Source organism: Agaricus bisporus, assembly GCF_000300575.1.
Source record: "Agaricus bisporus var. bisporus H97 unplaced genomic scaffold AGABI2scaffold_6, whole genome shotgun sequence".
Lineage (NCBI taxonomy): Eukaryota > Fungi > Basidiomycota > Agaricomycetes > Agaricales > Agaricaceae > Agaricus > Agaricus bisporus.
Window position 1 is genome coordinate 1,046,548 of NW_006267369.1, and position 17,550 is coordinate 1,064,097.

The following is a 17,550-nucleotide window of genomic DNA, read 5'->3' on the forward strand; positions in this document are numbered from 1 at the left end:
GTCAGTTCCCGCTCTCACCGCTTCCAACATGGCTCGCACCCGCCCTCCCCCGGCCGTCCTCCACACCCCAGGCTTTGCTCACTACGCTCTTTCATGGTCACCATTTCACACCACTCGCCTTGCCCTGGCTTCATCTGCAAACTTTGGCCTTGTCGGCAACGGGCGGTTACACATCGTCTCCGTTAATCCGGGTCCTAATGGCACCCATCATACTGCTCTAGACAAATAGTAAGCTCGCCTCCGGCTTTTTGTTCGATTTGCGGGGTTTTAAACCTCGAAGATCCCAGCTATGAAACGCAAGACGGGCTCTTTGACATCGCCTGGTCCGAGATCCATGAGAACCAACTCGTTACCGCGTCTGGGGATGGATCTATACGCCTGTGGGACGTCATGCTGAATGTAAGCTCATCCATATCGATCGTTTGGGTCAGTATTAAAGACCTGGGCATCTAGGACCTTCCCATACGTGCCTGGCAAGAACATACGAGAGAGGTCTTTTCTGTAGATTGGTCAAATATCAAGAAAGACACCTTTGCCTCTTCGTCCTGGGATGGCTTGGTCAAACTAGTTTGTCAATTTCCCGCCCCCGCCCAAACTCAGCTCACCTTTCTGGAATGATAGTGGCTACCAGAACGTCCTCGCTCAGTCCTGACTATGCAGGCTCATCACTCTTGCGTTTATCAAGCCCTCTTTTCACCTCATCAACCCGACGTTCTGGCGACTTGCTCTACAGACGGCACGGTCAGGATTTTTGACCTTCGTGTTAAATCATTTGCTCCGCATCCTGGTGGTGGAACTAATACAAATTTCGCAACACCCCTCAATGCTGCCTCACTCACAATACCTGCATCTACTACAGAAGTTCTCTCGATAGATTGGAATAAGTATCGCCCCTTTGTTTTAGCTAGTGCCGGTGTGGACAAAGTAGCCAAAGTTTGGGATTGTCGAATGATCAAAATGGGAGAAGTTGGTCAAGTTGGCGGGCAATGCGAGACACAGCTACTCGGACATGAGTATGCTATAAGGAAAATTCAATGGAGTCCACATCGGCCAGATTTACTCGCTACTGCCAGCTATGATATGACCTGCCGAGTGTATGCGAAGAGTTCTTTCCTTCAACTCTCCATTTGCTTACTTCTTTTTGCAGGTGGACGACGGCCCCTAATATAGGGCCTCAGCTGTTGTATATCCATGATCCTCATACGGAATTTGTCGTTGCATGTGGTTGGTCACTGTATGAAGACGGGCTGCTCGCGAGCTGTAGTTGGGATGGTCGGTTGAATGTGTTTCGGCCCTAGATTAGAAAATCTTATCTTATCTATATTGGCCACCCCGAGAGTCTTGATCATATTCATCACGCCTCCAAGCCTTTCAATCCTTTTGGCCACGTATCTCAGGAAGTATTTTGTCAAGTCTTTTGGTCGCGTATCTCCTGGCATTCTGATTTCTTCAACATGTTTACCTCCTCATGCAGAACACCTCCCAGATTTCTGCAGTCCCAATTCAATGAAATCAGTGTCCCAGGAAAGTCAATACGAAATTGCCAGCAGTAGTCTTGTGCTGCAGCAACAAACCCAACCCGATCCCTCTTCGAACCGCAATGTCAACGATATCGATGATGATCCGGAAAACATCCTATCCGACTCTCTCCAGACATTATATGATTATCAGCCCGTCACTCTCACATCTGCCCATTCGCTGTACACTCACACCCATTCAACCGCGCCGCAAATCACCGTGACAGTTCGAACCCCAGACACCGAAGCAGCAAATTGGTCATTACATGCCTCGTCCGTTTGGGTTGCAGCCGTTGAAATGGCGAGTAACATCGATTTGTTACGTCTCGATGAGCTTTCACACCGTATGGGTATGGATCACGGCGAAAATAGAAAGATTAGAGTATTAGAATTGGGCGCCGCAGCTGGTTTACCAAGTATCCTCATCGCCAAACTTTACCCCAATTTCAAAATTATCGCAACAGACTATCCGGATCCTCGGATCATACAAACGCTCTCGCAGAATATCCAGCAGAATGAGGTTCAAATGAACTGCCATGCAGTGCCTTGGGCTTGGGGTTCTGACCCCGAAACTTTGTTTTTATCTTTAGACACCGATGGACATGGACTAGGACTTGACTGTTCTTCTCGTTCTCGTTCTTCTGACATGAACAGCAACAGATTCGACGTCATCATTGCGGCAGACACGCTTTGGAATCCAACTCTTCATGATATATTCGTATTGACTCTTCAGGGTGCGTTACGTAGAGATCCTGAATCAAGGGTACACCTCGTGGCAGGATTACACACCGGGCGGTATACCATCCAATCATTCTTACATGCCGCTCAAGGCGCGGGTTTCCGTGTCGTTCAAATCTTCGAACGAGAAGTTCACCATTCTAACTCGACAAAAGCGAGGACGAGGGATTGGGATGTTGCGAGGGCTGAATGCGAAGATGAGAAAGATCGAAGGGGATGGATTATCTGGATGGAGCTGGCTTGGGAAGAGCGAGGGGAAGGCCGTTTCTCCCCGAATTCGGCAGATAGAAGAGATACGTAACTCATTTCATCGAGATTCATTCCGGATATTGCACAATTGTCGCCCAAGTATATGAGCATCTGCAGTTTCAATCAAAGGCGGGGACAATATCGTTCCCTCGAGAATGTAATAACAATAACATGACTCGGAATTGATCTGGCACGTTTCTGTTCCTGGCTTTCGAAAATAAGCTAGCTTCCTCTTGAGGGAGAAATTGCATTCATAATTCTTGTAAAAGATACGAGGGCGTACAGCTGGCATACAACAAAGATATTATCTGAAAGAAACACTAGAACGTATTCGGACCGGTAAATAAACCAATCGAAGGGTCGTGAAGATCATATGGCCAAATTTTTGTTCATGAATCATTAGCAAGAGCCCTCGTCCTGGACATCGGAGTCATCTCTCTCATCAATAAGCCAGTCAAACCTTTCCGGTTCTGGCATGGGCCAGCCATCGCGAGGATCTACAGAGGGGCTCGGAAATGGGTAAGGAGATAGATATGGGACAGGAAGCCAACTTGAAGCATCCTGTGTCGACCCATTCATGTTGGCAATAGTGTCATCTTGATGATATTGGTCACTATCAACCCGTTCAAGACTTCGGACGCGTGAGCCTCCTGCATTAGAGTGTGCATACACGACAGGCTGAGGAAAATGACTGACGCGAGGACTCTGAGGGGTGTGAGAAACCTTTAGACAAGTAGTAAAATAAGTCTTACCTCGGCGGTGAGTGACCGACTAGAGCTGTGATTAACGAGAGCATGACTCTGGAGGCTGTCCAGGTTGGCCATTAGGCTACCTATGGGAGACAGTAGATTTGCCGAGGGAAGACTGGTTTCGAGCGGCTGTGAAGGAGACCCGATGCGAGGGGCTGGTTGAGCATGATGGTTCCAAGACGTGGAGATTGTAGGACGATCCGGCGCCGTCGCCGACACATCCGACACGTTCGACGTGGAAGGTGAATAAGGACGAGAGGGATGATGAATTGACCTAGCCGGCGTCGGATTCTCGGCAGGAGGAGTATAATTGTTGATTGTGGGACTTCCACCGTAAACAAATTGCAGATTGACGATGGTGCCATTGAACGTCGGAGTAGGGGTCATGATGATGAGGGTACGGTGTGCGTTATAGATATGGGTTGAACCCGAAGCGAGTGCTCTGAAATAGAAAAGAACGAAGGTAGGTAAAAGAGTGGGCGCGGCAGGAGGATTATAGAAGGTCGTGGGGATGCAGAGGTCTCAATGCCGTGCAGAAACAGGTCCAACGGTCCTGTATAAATATTTCCTAGAATCGCATTTGGGGAATAATGGGGATTTGTCGCATGGTTACAGTAGCATTTAATTTTGGGGAATGTGATCCAGTCGTTTTCCGTTGGCGGGTAAGGATGCGAAACAATCGTTGATAAATGAACATCGGTGATGTGTTGGAAGGATGATGATTCGATAGGATCGGGACGTTGTACGATGATCGAAGTTCCTCTATAACAGAAATGAACACAATAGAGAGCAGACAATGCGTGAAAATGGATCGAGATAAAGAGATTTTCGGGACGTAGCCTGAGGTCATTTAATTGGTAGTGATGCGGACATAATTCGACCCTTTCTGCAGTGTCTCAACAAATCGACATGTGCTCCAATCATGCTCAACGGAAAGCGGGGCATGCATCCTGAGCGCTTGAATTGAGGATAGACAAGATTAGTTTCTGTGTGCGTATATTGGTGATTCGGGAGAAGGTCGTAAATTGTGAGAAGTTCGAGAGCTTGTGACAGCAACACGAGGTGATGCTATACACACCATGTCAGACTCGTTGGAGCGGAAAGCTGTTAGATCAAAGAGACTCCTAGGGTAGCAAGGAAGACTAGTCACATAAGATTTTAGTGCCACAAAGGGCGCCATAGCCGTTTAACTTTTGACACCGAAAGGAGTCTAGCCAGCGAGAACCCCGACTCCTATACTGGAGGAGGCATTAATGAGGTCAGAGGTCAAAGCAAAATATGTGCATGAACATTGATGATAGTCGAAAGCTTGTGCATATATCGCAGATAGTTGACGAAACATTTCCGAAGACGGTAGAGATGAGAGCACGGAAGGCAAGAGACATTCCGATGATTAATATTATGACGTCAGCCGTTTTCGCTTCACCTCTTTGTCTGTTGAGCTGGAGCTCAATGCTTCTACTATTTGCTGCCGCTCCTAGCCAATCACTTACCATTTCCCCGTCATGGCTACCTTCATCTCTTCAATGAACCCGATTCGTATGGGCTTGGGCAGAAAACATTCAGACGAACTTTCTGCCACAGAGGGCACCTTATACGTCTCAAAACCTTTTCGGACGAAGACTTCTCCGAAGCCGCGTGCTCTCTTTACATTCACGCCCCGCAAATCTGCTTTCGATATCAGCAATGAAACATCTGGGGTCAATGAATTTAGAGTGAATTCTCGCCTATCACCAGCTATATCTTATTCAACTGAGTCTAGGGCTTTTACTCTCTCTTTTGGGTATCTATCTTCCTGTGGGCCATCAGAACCTACATAACAGGCATCGAGACCAGCGGATCTCCGCTGAACTTCGCTTTTGCGACCATGTTCTCGCAGGATGCTATTACGCTCGCCATAAGTGATTTTTTTCTAGTCATCAGTACTGGAATCTGCGTACCGCTCGCTGGGGCAATCAGTAGGGGATATATACGATACTATTGGACTGGGCTTGCATTGCAACACCTTCTGCAGACTACTATCCTCTTCACCACCATTATATGGACGTTTAATAGGTCTGTGATTTCCCAAAATATTACATTTTGATCCTCACATCAATCTTCGACATCTAGAAAATGGCCATGGGTTCAGTCAGGTTTTCTGACCTTACATTCCCTCGTGAGTATACTCTTTCGAAAGTAAGCAGCTGGTGACAAGCTCCCTTTCAGGTCATGGTCATGAAGATGCATTCGTATCTTACCGTGAATGGCCACCTTCGACACGTCTCTGAACAATCTCGCTTGCTTTTCCGTCGACTTCAGGAAGTAACTGTCAATTTTGGTGGCATGGAACAAGCATTGAAGGATGCAGTTATCCCGGAATGTTCAAGAATGTCCGAAGGCAACAGCGTTGATACGACTCGTAGCGGGACACCAGAAGTACCCGAAGGCTCTTCTGCCACCTATATAGATCCTGCTTCTGCCGTAATCCTCAGAAAGCGCCTCAACGCAATGGCTGCAGAGTTAGACAGCAACAATCCTATACAGTGTGTCGAGGAAAAAGCAAGAGGGACCAACTTTTCGACGACCTTGTCTAGCATTTCCGATATGAAGGAGAGAACTCAGCCCCAGCAGCATCCCCTTGTCTCTCATCCTGATCCTGTGATATCCGCTTTAGCAAGGGATTATTCAGACCTTCAAATGGAACTTGTCAGTCGAGAGTCAGGCCTGGTTACTTGGCCACAAAACATCTCCTGGAAGAATTTTGCCGAGTATCAGCTCATCCCTACTCTTGTTTATGAACTTGAGTATCCAAGAACCAACAAGTACGTCATGCTCTCTCGTTCGATCAATGAAGTTTCTGATTTGGACGCAGAATTCGACCTCTTTATGTCTTTGAAAAAACTGTCAGCCGGCTATATCTCTGTAGGATTACACTGAAACAATGTGCATTTAGGCGGCAACCTTCGGCACATTTGCCCTGCTATATACCGTCACAGAGGTTTTCATCTTACCACTGACCCCAACTTCAGATCAATCTTTTTTCAAATCTTTGCTTGATCTCTCTCTTCCTTTCATGATCGCTTATATCCTGCTTTTCTATATCATCTTCGGTGGGTCGGCTCTTCATGAGACGTAGTAGTCGCTACATCAATAATTCTGTTTCAGAATGCATTTGTAATGGATTTGCCGAATTATCATAGTGGGTGATGGTGATATAGTCCTCGAGTATCGCTCCTTGACTAACATGCCTTGAAAGTTTTGCTGATAGACAATTCTACGAAGACTGGGTGAGCCTTCCATCTTTGCCTTGAGTACGTTACTAATTTTTTCTTTCAGTGCGTTACCACCCTTTTCCAGATGTGGTATCTAGTTCATTTTTCGCAGGTGGAACTCGACCTCGTGGGACGAGTTTTCGAGAAAATGGAATAAACCAGTCCATGCATTCCTCTTGCGCCATATTTACGCACCCTTGATTTATAATTGTGGATTCTCCAAGACAGTCGCCATGCTCTTTACCTTCTTCTTGAGTGCTGGCGCGCATGAACTCGTGATGGTTGTCGTCACAAAGAAGATTAGGTGAGAGAGTATTGATACTTTTTTGCTATCAAGGTAGCTAAACTGCGTTCTGCAGATTATACCTCTTCACATTACAGGTATATTACACTGTTACTCCACGAGTGTTCTCACTAACCTTTCCGTTACAGATTGTGCAGATACCATTGATTGTGCTCAGTCGACAGCCGATCCTCAAACGCAACAAATTGATGGGCAATGTGGTGTTCTGGCTTGGCCTCTATGCTGGATTCCCGCTTCTTTGTGTCGCATATGTGGCGTACTAGTCGCTCGACCATGGTTTTCGTTGGAATTGGCATGCTAGATCTCAATTGGATCTTAGACACCCTACCGTGTATATTATTTACTTTGCTATGATACGCTGAAATCCCTGTGTGTTCGATGCTCGAGGAATCTAATGATTGTCTCTTGACGACGATCCTGATGTACGCTGAGAATGACGATCAAGGAAGCAATAGACAATAAGAGTTGACGCGTTGACGGCGGACTTCATCAAGATCTCATGTAGCTGCAACTTGCATCCCAAGAATAAGTTGAAGATATTCCTGAGGTCCTGACTCGGCGTGTGCCACTGTCGCTCAGATCATCAACCTGCCGACCTGTTTCTATTTCGACTCATCACGGCCCACCTTCACCCAAGTAGTGTATCTCAGGCTTGCACATCATGACAGTGGAGTGGGAGAGTGTTTGTGGATTGTTAGTTCGTACTAGACGCCTTCAGGTTCAAGACTTGGATTTGGAGAGCTCAGATGTAATTTTGATGCCTGTTCGATGAGACTGGCGGGAGAGACTGTTACAATGTGCATTATGCGCCTTGTCGCCAACCACAGGGTCGTGAGTTTATAGCACAGCCACATGTGATTGATACATATTCCCTTTTTTTTTGGGTCGCTCTTTCTTAACGACTCCATCATTACAAATTTGTCCAAGATCCACTACACTCAAATCTTCTATACTACCTTATTCTTGTGAACTATATATATTCACACCGAAAAGCGCTTGTCCACTTATCAGGCGAACTGTCTACTTATCCCTCGCTGCTTTGCCGTCGTCTCGTTGTTAAATGGCTCTGACAATAGGACCTTATCTTGAAGATTCGCTGTAAAAACCTACCTTCCCCACCCTTTCTCCTTTCATCTCCTACCTTCGGCTTATTCAATCCGGTCGTCCTCTACTTCCACTGTATTCCTGGTCTTCTGCCGTGATTTATCTACGTTTTCCATCTCCAACCCACATGGAAGACGTTAAACTACGCGGCTAGATGGATTACTTGGCTCTTGCAGAATGTCTTCTCATATTTTATTTGTTCCATGGTTGACACTTTGATAAGAGCAAACATACGAAAATGGTGTTTGATTTCGACGAATAGATGCATTGCGAGCTTTTTACATATCGCTCATTGTGCCTCTCGAAAAGTTCCTTGTCTTTGGTGCTGCGGAGGAATATAAATTTGTTGCTATCTAGTTCTAGTCCTAATGATGGTAATACAGCGGAGCATCGACAAGATCGAGCTGACGATTTAACTTTTAAACATGGTGAAGGGGTAAGGAGAGGGAAATAGTTATGACGTTGCTCATGCAACAAGTTCCGACCAAGTGAATATTCTCCTCCTTTCTATGATATCTTCTGCCGACGTCCAACAATCACGATGCCTAGGCACGGTTCCATCCCAATCCTTTATACAATTGTGCATGTGACAATAAACCAACAAATTTCTGTAAATTTGAGTTGCATCGATGTTACTTGTTAAAGCGCCGGGCACGACTCGAGGATCGACGATTCCGAGAGCAATTCGTGCAATCGGATGAAGAGTTGTAAGTCCAACGTCGCTACAATTTTCAGATATGCGTGATGACAATGGGGTGATGCAGCGCTCGTCCTCCGTCGTAGCAAAGTCGGGGTGAGGGGGTGGCCAACCAGGGTAGAGAAAGTCGCCGTCCAAATCCCTCAGATCAAAATCGCCAATGTATTCTTCCACGATGACGAGGATAATTACTTTGACCGTCAACGGACAAGCGGCGATTAAGCGAGAGAACCAACATTGAATTGCTTTAGTGGTAAGATTTGGCAGCTCTGTGACCAAGTCAAAGGATGCGTGCGTGAGGTTATGGAGAGAACGAAGACTTTCCCAGTCAACCGTAGAACGGACAACAAAATCCACATGCGTCAGATCGCGAAAAGCTCGATGTGCGAATGTGACATTGCGTTCTTCGAGGACAGAAGTCGAAAAGGATAATCTCCGTAGATTTGCGTATGGGAAAACACCTTCATTTTGCGCAGCGTCCAGTAATAGTTTTACTGCTGTTCTTCCCCACTCGGTTCCATCACCGTCCCAACACGCAAGACTTCGTAATTTAGTGAGATGTTGGATAATTGCGACGATTTCGTGTGCTTCTGGACAGCCTGAAACAATAAACAAGGTTTTTCTTTTTTTTTTTTTTTAAGTCATTTTATTGTCCACGAGGCTGGACCTCATGTCGGACATTTCGTATCTACATTGTATGAGGTGAACCCTAGGACCCTTTGTCCTAATCTCCTGCAGCCCACCCTTGATCTAACGGGGGCGCGCCCCGAGCGCTCGCTCCCTCAACGTCAGTCAGGCACGGAAACGCCTTTTAGGGTGCCACTGCCCTCCTACATTGCCAATCCCAACCTCATCTTCCTTTCCTCGAGTTTGCATACGATCGGCCTGGCTCAGGGTACAGGTACCTCCCCTGAGCGGTCTCGCTCTTACCCTTAAGGAAGGGTCGTTGCCTGTGGCCTGATGGGTGAACGAAAAGTGAAACGGCTTGCGTAATTTAGTTTTGCTGTCTTCGCTTGCATTTGTGTGTGTCTTGGTAACTTTGTTGAGAGGTTAGGATTCTGAATCGTCCCATCGATTGTTTGAAGCGCTTTGTTGCATCTAGGTAGTCAATGAGGCTTCTGATACCTTTTTCTGATTTGAAAAGTCGTTCTAGGTTGAATGCATTCGCTCTTCCTGCTTGTCTTTTCATGACATCTCTCTCGTAGTTGTATGCTGGACAGTCGAGTATAAAGTGGTTCAACGTTTCTGGTATCCTGCGTCCCGTGTCCTCCAGGCATTTGTCACAGTAGTCGTTCTCCCGTTTTTTGATCTTCCTAAGGTAGGTGTTGATGGGCAAGTGATTGCTCCTGACCTGTGTAAGAATACTCCCTTGTGCCCTTGATAGGTATTCTCTCCACTTCTTGAAGCGCTCGTAGGGGTATGCGGCATCTATCCCGTTCATCCTTTCAAATCTCGGTGACTTCTCCCATTCTTCGCTTTCCCTCTTCTTCATTTCTTCATTCTTCGCCTGTTTGATAGCTGCCTTGCTGTGTGGTAGCTGTGTGTGACATTTCGCCGGTAGGTGCTTTTTCTCACTTGACGTTCCATCGGCTGCTTCTTTTGCCGCTTTGTCCACCTCTTCGTTTCCTTCTACCCCCGAGTGTGCTGAGATCCATTCCAGTTTTATCTCGACTGTTCCGTGGTTCATGGCTCTAGTACAGTCCCTTCTGTAGGCGTCCAGTATATGTTGCCCCGTCCCTCCTTTGCTGGTATTCAGTGCGTGTATGACCGATTGGTTGTCAATGTAATGAGTGACTTTAGCTGGATTGGTCGGGGTTCCTTTCAGACTGGCTAGTTCCTTGATGAGGTGGGTGGCTAGGAGTGCTCCTATCGCTTCTGCGTCGTAGGTGGTGTGATGCTCCGCATCGCCCAAGTGATATCGTATGGTTTTACGTGGCTCCACTCTCCCGTCTTCGTATATCACTGCTGCTGCTCCTATTTTCCCGTTTTGCCCTGATCCGTCAGAGTATACCCTGTAGCTTGGTGTTTGAAGGTTGTGCGGCCTGTTGGCCTTTTCATTACTGATTGATTCCTCTCTTGACTTCGCTATGTATTTTTGGAATGGGAGGGGGTCTGCGGTAGTAAAGGCTGGTGGACGGATCTTTTCTATCTTCCTCGGGTCTAGATTGAATCGATGTAAGAGTCGGTATAGATTTGTCTGATGCCGCTTAGCTCGTTGTGTGTGGGCTTCCTTAGCTATTCGAGCCACTGGGTTGTTTGCCGGGAGAGTACATATTCTTAGCGTGTTTCTGAAGCACGTTGCTTCGAGTAGATGATGGCAGGGAGGGAGTCCCGCGTGGGCGTTTAGGATGTCGTTGGGTGTTGTGCTTAGCGCTCCTGTGATTGCCAAAGCGGCTATCCTCTGGATCTTCGTGAATTTCTTCAACGCTTTGACTGAACCTGTGCGGCGCTTTCCCCCGTCTTTCATGTAGGGTGGTTCATACCAGACATCCAGTGCGTAGGTCATTTTTGGGACAGCTACCCCCATGAAGAGTTGCCTCATTAATTTCTGGCTTATACCGATTGGCGGTCTTGCTAGACGTTTGAAGAGTAGTGCCCACTTTGTTGCCTTAGCCACCGATTTTTCCAGCTGTTCGTTCCACTTCAGCTTGCTATCGATGAAAACTCCTAGGTATTTGTACGTTTGGACTTCCTCGACTAATTGGTTCCGTAGTTTGAGCTGTGGCCGTTCTATCCTGGATCTCGCTTTTTCCGTTTGGGCATTCCTAACTTCCGTTGGTGAGAAGTGTGTGACTGCTAGCTTGTCCAGCGCAAATCTCGAGTTGTGAGCAGTGCTCCAGTCGAAACCTCCTCCTTCCCTTTCCATCATTTCCTGGAGCTTCCTCGTAGACCGTTCAAAGTTGGGTGCGACGGTGAGTAGGTATGCATCATCGACGTAGCCTGCAGCCCCTTCCTCTGGTGAGCAGGGTATTTCTAGTAGGTCGGCGTTATAAGTGATGTACAGGAGCATTGAGAGGGGGTCTCCTTGTCCTATTCCATTGTCGATCCTTATTGGTTCCAAATAAAAGTCGTCGAATCGCAGTCTTGTCTGACGGTCTCGTAACATAGAGCGGATAAATTCCACGTATTTTGTTGCCACCCTCCTTTTCTTCAAATTGTGAATAAGTCGGTCGGTAACTGCGTTTGGAAAGGCTCCCTCGACGTCAAGGTAGAGTACCGATGCTACTAAACCCTTCCTCCAGGCTTCTTTTATCCTTGCTACTAGGTGGTGGACTGCGTCTGATGTCGTCCTACAAGGGCGTCCTCCGTAATGTGTCCTCGGGATATCGTTGTGCTTTTCCATTACATATGAAACCTCTTCAGTGACTATTGCGGTCAGTAGCTTGGCCATGGTGCTTAGTAGCGCAATTGGTCTGTATGCCTTTGGTGTCTCGTATGAGGGTTTGCCGGGTTTGCGCAGTACTACCGTTGTTAGAACCTTGCCAGAATGTCACGGCGTCACGCTGTCACATCTGTCACATATTTTATTACATAATAATTTCCCTCTGCTGCTACAGTTCGACGGAGGCTAAACTATCGGCATACTGCTAAAATGGCGCAAGCTACAGACTTACCAATTGAACTTACCGATTTAATCTTATCTTTCTTGCCTCCGAACCATGCGGAGCAAGTACAATGGAGAAGGGCGGCGGCGGCTATAGGAAGAGAGGCAAGACCGGTAGGTTGGAACCTATCGGATCATCGGTGCAGACAGTGTGGGAGGGTATGCTTAGCAATGTGGGACTATGAGGAGCAGAAGGCGTGGGTGATACAGAGATGGGGATACTGGGGGCCGCAACAATGGGCAATAGCCGGATTCTTTGTGCTATGTCCATGTGATGCGATGTTAGGTAACTACTTCGGGACGTATTGGTTTGTGTGAGTAGATTACCGGTTTAGGAGTTGTTTGTGCCTGTGGACACTTTTATGGTTTGTTTGGTGCTGTTGACGTTTTTATGATCAATTTACTTTTGTTTACTTACTTCTTACTCCACTCTTCTTTTCTCATGTCAAATGTATAATTAGTCTACTTTCTCATACGTACTTCTTTTCACATGTCAGTATATAAATAAGTTACCTAGGGTAGTTGGTCTGTGCGCCGTAGTTTAGGTATATAAAGTAGGTAGAAACTTGTAGAAGACTCCGTCGAGTTCTCTTAGGTTCACGCCTAATATAACTTTTGTCACTTTCCTCTATAGTTCTTAAGTTCAGGTGTGACCTGTGACATCTCAGTCACAGTCGCCCTAACAGTAGAACTCGACTACTCCGGGGATCGCACAGCACAGTGCCCTCCCCATCTTTTACTCTCTACTCGCCCTCTACTCTCTGCGCGCCATCGCGGCCGCCACACACATAGCCAGTCCCTAGGCTTAAGGGGTGTCTGCGCATAAACACAACGTGCGCCGTGGACATCAGTGGTTTAACACAGACCATTGATAAAGACGAGACCTACCATACTGTGTGGTGTTATTTTTACCCCTGTATTACCCCATTTGTAACTTCCCGTATAAACCTTGTGCTGCGCTTGCATTGTCAAGTGGTACACGCAGAGGAGTGACATTGCCACATTAAGTGCGTGTCTAGATTAGCGTGAAGATCCGTCTTCGTATATAGCTTTATCTAGGGCAGTAGTCGTTCCCTTCGCCAGTGCGGCATTTCTTAAAAAAAAACTTTTTTCTTTTGTATACACGTTCAAGTGAAGCAGGCTATTGGCTTCATTGAATTGGTGGATACGTATCAGGTGACAGGAAAAGACCTCCCTCACCTTCTTCAAAATTTCTCACCGATTACCGCCCGGAACATTCCGAGTACCTTCCTCTGAATCTGAGGAAGAAGAAGAATCCGCCTCGGAATCCCAATCCGAGGAATCCGAACCAGAACAACGACAACCATCCGTATCCCCCCTTCCCCTATATCAACCACCTCCCCCCGAATACCACGAGCCAGACATGGCCAACCCCCAAGACATAATCAATCAGCTGAACGCTCAGCACACCCTCATCGCCCAACTGCAGCAGCAACTCGCCCAGCTGCAGAACAACCCACAACCGGGTCCACCAGGCCCACCAGGTCCGGCAGGGGACGACGGAGAAACTCCCATCGTCCAAGTAGTGCCGCCACAAATTGATGTGGCAAGACCAAAAATATTCTCAGGAGATGGGAAGGAGCTGAGTGGCTTTATAACAGCATGCAAGATTTATTTAAGTTTGAAGATGGTAGGAAGGCTACAAGGAGATCAGATTACGTGGATATTGTCATATGTACAAGGAGGAGCTGCAGAATCGTGGAAGGAAAACATTATGGAGATGATCGAAGGTGGTGAAGAAGAAGCTCCAGCCCACACGGAGGAGCTTTTTGATAGTCTGCGAAACAATTTCGGAGATGCGGATGAGGAGAGTACGGCAGTAGGGAAGTTGAGATTGATCGAGCAAGGAAGCAAAAGCGCAGAAGAGCATGTACAGGAGTTCAAGAGGATAGCACGAGACAGCGGATACGAGGGACGAGCCCTCATCGAAGAATTCAAGAGAAGTTTATCAGGAAGGATTAGGAAGGCGCTGATGGAGTCAGAAAACCCACCAACTACCATCAGGAGTTGGTACGAGAGGAGCATGAAGTTGGATAGGCAGTGGAGGCAAGCAAAGGCGGAGGAAGACTACTATCGGCGGGGGCAAGCTAAGCCCCAACTACGAACCCACACCTCCAACAACACTTTCGTGAGGCCACAGCCTCAACGTCGAGATCCCAACGCGATGGATGTCGACACCGCCGCAGGACCCAGTCGAGGTCCTATCAAGTGTTACAAGTGTGGAAAGTTGGGCCATATGGCGAAGAATTGCTGGAGCAAGGCTCCGGCTCGAGATGTGCGAACGTTAGATGTGGACGAGCAGCGGGACTATTGGAAGAGGATGTTCGAGGAGGAACAGAAGAATTTAAAAGAGTAAAGGAAGCAAAATCTCCTCGTTTGACTTCCTACAACAAATTTGATGTACTATGTAACGAAATCAATGTTTTGGACACTGTACAAGAGGAGAGTTTCCTTGTAAGGACAATACGACCTTTAAGGGAAATTAAGCTGAATGTGGGGGTAGAAAAATTGGACACACATGATGGAATAGGAGTACAGGCGTTGTTGGATAGTGGAGCGACGGGAATGTTCATGGATAAGGTGTTTGCAGAGGAAGAAGGGTTCAAGCTGGAACCTTTAGAAAGACCAATCCCGGTCAAGAATGTTGATGGGACAATCAACGCATCTGGAGCAGTGACACACCGAGTTGCTGCAAACGTGTACTACAAAGGGCATAAAGAAAGAGTACACTTCGAAATATGTGGCCTAGGAAAGAATAAGGTCATATTAGGAATGCCGTGGTTGCAGATGCATAATCCGGAAATCGATTGGGAGAAAGGAGAGGTAAAGATGACCAGGTGCCCAGACGGGTGTGGGTACAAAGACAAAGGAAAAACCAAAGAAAAACAGGAAGAAATACGAAGGGTAGAAGAACCAAGGAAATCAACTAGGCAGTTAATGAAGGAAGCACGAGAGGAAGAAAAAAGGGAAAAACCTGACATGTCGCACAAACAATATGCAGGTTGGAAATTAGTTTCCTTCCCAAAGAAATCAAGTTGGGGAACAGTATTGCAGTATAGATGCGAGGAGTGTGGAATTCAAACGTCGGAACATTTGCTGAGCAAACACAAATGCCCAGCAAAAGAGGAAATCGCCTTAGACGAGTTTGGGATGCCATACGAAGGAAGTGATGACGAAGAGGAAGGACCAACCATGGCCAAGATAGAAGCATACGAAGAAGAGCAGGAAGAAATCCGAGATGAGGAAGAAAGATACGAGCGAGTAAACAAAGCAATAGGGAGATTCAACACTCCCAAAAACATCATCGAGGGGATTGCATTAGGAGTCGAAGTGGCATTCGCCAGGGAATTGGCATGTAATAGACGTGCTAATAGTGGAGCTGAGGGATTGGCGCAACAATCCAAAGAGAAAGCTGAGGGGTGGGCGCAATCACCCGGTGACGTGGCTGACCGATTAAATGGGGAAAAGGCAGAACGTCTAGAAGAAGATAACAGCAAGACAGCCACCGCGGGACAAGTGGGGGCTGGACAGGTACGTCCTAAACGAATAAGCGCCCAAAGGAAAAATAGGAGTAGAGAAGAAGAAGGACAACTAGAGATGTGGGTAAGAGGAATGACAGAAGAGATGCCGGAAGAAGAAGAAATTCGAAGCATAGACTCAGTAGAGCAAATAGTACCAAGACGATTCCACAAGTTCCTTAAAGTATTCAAACAAAAGGAATCAGAGAGAATGCCTACTAGGAAACCATGGGATCATGCTATCGAATTAAAGGAGGATTTCAAACCCAAGAAAGGAAAAATATACCCCTTGTCGCCAAACGAAAGAGAAGAAGTCCAAGCATTCATCAAGGACCAACTCCGAAAGGGATATATTAGACCTTCGAAATCTCCCCAAACCTCACCGGTATTTTTTGTGCCAAAGAAGGATGGAAAGAAGCGGATGGTACAGGACTATCGATTTTTGAACGATTGGACAATTAAGAACAATTATCCTTTACCTTTAATTTCTGAACTTATAGACACTATGGGTAGTAAACGATTATTCTCTAAGATAGATTTACGTTGGGGTTATAATAACATTAGGATAAAAGAAGGAGACGAGTGGAAGGCAGCCTTTACTACTTTCATGGGTGCCTTTGAACCCACTGTTATGTTTTTTGGACTTACAAATTCGCCTGCTACTTTTCAGACTATGATGAACGAACTTTTTAGGGACTTAGTAAATACGGGAAAAGTAGCTGTATTCATTGACGATATCTTGATAGGAACAGACGATGAAGAAGAGCACGATAAGGTGGTGGAAGAGGTGTTGCAGAGGTTGATGGACAATGATCTATTCGCAAAACCAGAAAAATGCGAATGGAAACGAAGTGAAATGGGGTTTTTGGGATGTATAATAGGGAGAAACGGAATCAAGATGGAGGAAAGGAAAGTGAAAGACGTAGTAGAATGGCCAACTCCAAAATGCATTAAAGATGTACAAAAATTCTTGGGACTGGCAAATTACTATCGACAGTTCATTGAAAAATTCGCCAGTATTGCAAAACCATTACACGCATTAACTAAAAAGGACAAGAAATGGAGTTGGGGAGATGAAGAAGAGGAGGCCTTTGGTACGCTAAAAGCAAGATTCACATCACACCCAATTCTAGTAGCCCCAGAATTGGATAAAGAGTTAAAAGTGGAATCTGATGCATCGGCTTACGCCACGGGTGGAGAGTTGGCAATGAAATGTGAAGACGGAAAGTGGAGGCCAGTAGCATACATCTCTAAATCAATGACAGAGACGGAACGAAACTACTGTTAGGGCGACTGTGACTGAGATGTCACAGGTCACACCTGAACTTAAGAACTATAGAGGAAAGTGACAAAAGTTATATTAGGCGTGAACCTAAGAGAACTCGACGGAGTCTTCTACAAGTTTCTACCTACTTTATATACCTAAACTACGGCGCACAGACCAACTACCCTAGGTAACTTATTTATATACTGACATGTGAAAAGAAGTACGTATGAGAAAGTAGACTAATTATACATTTGACATGAGAAAAGAAGAGTGGAGTAAGAAGTAAGTAAACAAAAGTAAATTGATCATAAAAACGTCAACAGCACCAAACAAACCATAAAAGTGTCCACAGGCACAAACAACTCCTAAACCGGTAATCTACTCACACAAACCAATACGTCCCGAAGTAGTTACCTAACATCGCATCACATGGACATAGCACAAAGAATCCGGCTATTGCCCATTGTTGCGGCCCCCAGTATCCCCATCTCTGTATCACCCACGCCTTCTGCTCCTCATAGTCCCACA

General features: G+C 46.4%; 7 protein-coding genes across 7 annotated transcripts; 4 read left to right on the top strand and 3 right to left on the bottom strand.

Moving 5' to 3' along the window:
- Positions 1–28: 28 nt before the first annotated feature.
- Positions 29–1,332, top strand: AGABI2DRAFT_193240 (hypothetical protein; the record flags this gene model as incomplete). The annotated part of the gene is made up of 5 exons (XM_006461807.1): positions 29–228; positions 288–399; positions 454–567; positions 622–1,094; positions 1,148–1,332. The coding sequence occupies 5 exons, from the start codon at positions 29–31 to the stop codon at positions 1,296–1,298; spliced, it is 1,050 nt and encodes a 349-aa protein (XP_006461870.1). The 3' UTR covers positions 1,299–1,332.
- A 70-nt stretch (positions 1,333–1,402) lies between these two features.
- On the top strand, positions 1,403–2,556 carry AGABI2DRAFT_205861 (hypothetical protein; the record flags this gene model as incomplete). Its single annotated transcript, XM_006461808.1, has 2 exons — positions 1,403–1,420; positions 1,475–2,556. Exon 2 carries the CDS (start codon positions 1,507–1,509, stop codon positions 2,554–2,556), a length of 1,050 nt encoding a protein of 349 aa, XP_006461871.1. The 5' UTR covers positions 1,403–1,420; positions 1,475–1,506.
- Positions 2,557–2,903: 347 nt separating this feature from the next.
- On the bottom strand, positions 2,904–3,640 carry AGABI2DRAFT_118722 (hypothetical protein; the record flags this gene model as incomplete). Its single annotated transcript, XM_006461809.1, has 2 exons — positions 2,904–3,209; positions 3,257–3,640. The coding sequence occupies 2 exons, from the start codon at positions 3,638–3,640 to the stop codon at positions 2,904–2,906; spliced, it is 690 nt and encodes a 229-aa protein (XP_006461872.1).
- A 1,154-nt stretch (positions 3,641–4,794) lies between these two features.
- Positions 4,795–7,181, top strand: AGABI2DRAFT_185966 (hypothetical protein; the record flags this gene model as incomplete). Its single annotated transcript, XM_006461810.1, has 11 exons — positions 4,795–4,968; positions 5,016–5,308; positions 5,366–5,411; positions 5,462–6,057; positions 6,108–6,138; positions 6,189–6,345; positions 6,401–6,434; positions 6,492–6,522; positions 6,606–6,811; positions 6,867–6,888; positions 6,940–7,181. 11 exons carry the CDS (start codon positions 4,795–4,797, stop codon positions 7,072–7,074), a joined length of 1,725 nt encoding a protein of 574 aa, XP_006461873.1. The 3' UTR covers positions 7,075–7,181.
- A 2,497-nt stretch (positions 7,182–9,678) lies between these two features.
- On the bottom strand, positions 9,679–9,972 carry AGABI2DRAFT_46341 (hypothetical protein; the record flags this gene model as incomplete). Its single annotated transcript, XM_006461604.1, has 1 exon — positions 9,679–9,972. A coding segment is annotated over one exon (294 nt), but the record flags the coding sequence as incomplete, so codon positions are not given.
- A 1,524-nt stretch (positions 9,973–11,496) lies between these two features.
- AGABI2DRAFT_71060 (hypothetical protein) lies at positions 11,497–11,718 on the bottom strand (the record flags this gene model as incomplete). Its single annotated transcript, XM_006461811.1, has 1 exon — positions 11,497–11,718. A coding segment is annotated over one exon (222 nt), but the record flags the coding sequence as incomplete, so codon positions are not given.
- A 2,491-nt stretch (positions 11,719–14,209) lies between these two features.
- AGABI2DRAFT_70904 (hypothetical protein) lies at positions 14,210–14,593 on the top strand (the record flags this gene model as incomplete). Its single annotated transcript, XM_006461812.1, has 1 exon — positions 14,210–14,593. The coding sequence occupies one exon, from the start codon at positions 14,210–14,212 to the stop codon at positions 14,591–14,593; it is 384 nt and encodes a 127-aa protein (XP_006461875.1).
- Positions 14,594–17,550: the final 2,957 nt, after the last annotated feature.